General features: G+C 52.5%; 1 protein-coding gene across 1 annotated transcript in view; it reads left to right on the top strand.

The window, feature by feature from the left end:
- Nucleotides 247–1674, top strand: part of LOC109236325 — a gene marked incomplete at its 3' end in the record, with an annotated part of 4065 nt that continues 2637 nt past the window's right edge. The window contains exons 1-4 of the mRNA XM_019402495.1: nucleotides 247–279; nucleotides 435–548; nucleotides 1071–1203; nucleotides 1269–1546. Of these exons, the coding sequence (XP_019258040.1) occupies nucleotides 247–279; nucleotides 435–548; nucleotides 1071–1203; nucleotides 1269–1546 (558 nt within the window). The remainder of the gene's footprint in view (nucleotides 280–434; nucleotides 549–1070; nucleotides 1204–1268; nucleotides 1547–1674) is intronic.

Below are 1674 nucleotides of genomic sequence, written 5' to 3'. Positions count from 1 at the left end.
CTGTGACTGACTATGACACAAGGTTTTTCGAGTTGTCCCGCCATGCACTTATGATACTTCCTACAGATGCGGAGAGGGTGCGGAGGTTTGTCGCTGGATTGCAGCCCGGGATTCGATTTAGTATGGCTCGAGAGGTGGAGATGGGCACAGAGTATCAGCTAGTGGTCGAGATTGCTCGTCGGATTGAGGGATATTCTCAGAGGGGTAGAGAGCAGATACATAAGGATAAGAGAGCTAGGTTCTCCGATGGCTTTAGAGGTGCCCCAGCTAGGGGCAGAGGTCAGTATGGGAGAGGCCAGCCTAGTAGGCCACCAGTTTCAGCACCACCTCCTGCCCGGGGGGCTCTAGCACGCCCCTATCTCAGTGTTATGCCAGAGATTTCCTACCGCCCGCCAGCTATTCAGGGTTCATCCAGTGGGTATTCAGGTCCCCAGGGTCCTTCTGATTCTTATTTCTGTGCCATGCCGGAGAGTTCATGTCATCCACCGGCTATCCAGGTTTCTTCCAGCGGGCCTATGGGTTATCAGGGTCAGCCATCAGGGCAGCAGGTTGCTGCCCCGCGCTGTTGTTTTGAGTGCGGAGATCCCGGTCACATGAGGAGATACTGCCCCAGACTTCGGGGCAAGGCAATGCAGCAGGATCAGCAGCCCATAATTTCAGCACCAGCTGCCCAGCCACCTAGAGGTGGAGGGCATACGGGTAGAGGCCGCCCTAGAGGTGGAGGCCAGACAGGGAGAGGTCAGCCAGCTACTACTCAGTCAGGTGGAGGCCAGACAGTCGGCGCTCCAGCTAGATTCTATGCTCTTCCGGCCAGGCCAGATGCATTGGCCCCAGATGCCGTCATCACAGGTATTATTTCCGTCGGTGGTAGAGATGCTTCAGTATTATTTGATCCGGGGTCTACCTACTCATATGTATCACCTCTATTTGCTCGTTTCCTGGTTATTTCTCCTGAGCCTTTGGGCACTCCTGTTCACGTGTCTACTCCTGTGGGTGATTCTGTGGTTGTGGATCGGATCTACCGGTCCTGTGTGGTCACTTTCTGTGGTTTTGAGACTAGAGAAGACCTTCTGTTGCTTGATATGATTGATTTTGAGGTCATCCCGGGCATGGATTGGTTATCTCCATATCACGCCGTCCTTGATTGCCATGCCAAGACGGTTTCACAAGTGATGCCAGGATCGCCGAGATTGGAGTGGAAGGGTTCCACAGTTGATATGCCTAGCAGGGTTATTTCTTTCCTGAAGGCTCGACACATGGTCGAGAAGGGTTTTTGGCCTATCTAGCTTATGTTCGAGACGTCACCGCAGAGTCTCCAGCGATTGATTCAGTGCTAGTAATCCGAGAGTTCGCCGATGTTTCTCCTTCTGATCTTCCTGGCATGCCTCCGGATCGTGATATTGATTTCTGCATTGATTTGGCTCCAGGCACTCAGCCTATATCCATTCCACCATACCGTATGGCTCCTAAGGAGTTGAAGGAGTTGAAGGAGCAGCTGGAGGAGTTGTTAGCAAAGGGATTTGTCAGGCCCAGTGTATCGCCTTGGGACGCACCAGTGCTATTTTTGAAGAAGAAGGATGGGACCATGCGGATGTGCATTGATTACCGCCAGTTGAACAAGGTCACCATCAAGAACAAGTACCCGTTGCCTCGTATTGATGATTTGTTCGTACC

Source organism: Nicotiana attenuata, chromosome 1, assembly GCF_001879085.1.
Source record: "Nicotiana attenuata strain UT chromosome 1, NIATTr2, whole genome shotgun sequence".
NCBI lineage: Eukaryota > Viridiplantae > Streptophyta > Magnoliopsida > Solanales > Solanaceae > Nicotiana > Nicotiana attenuata.
The sequence above is the reverse complement of the archived record's forward strand: the minus strand, read 5'-3'. Positions and strand labels throughout refer to the sequence as shown.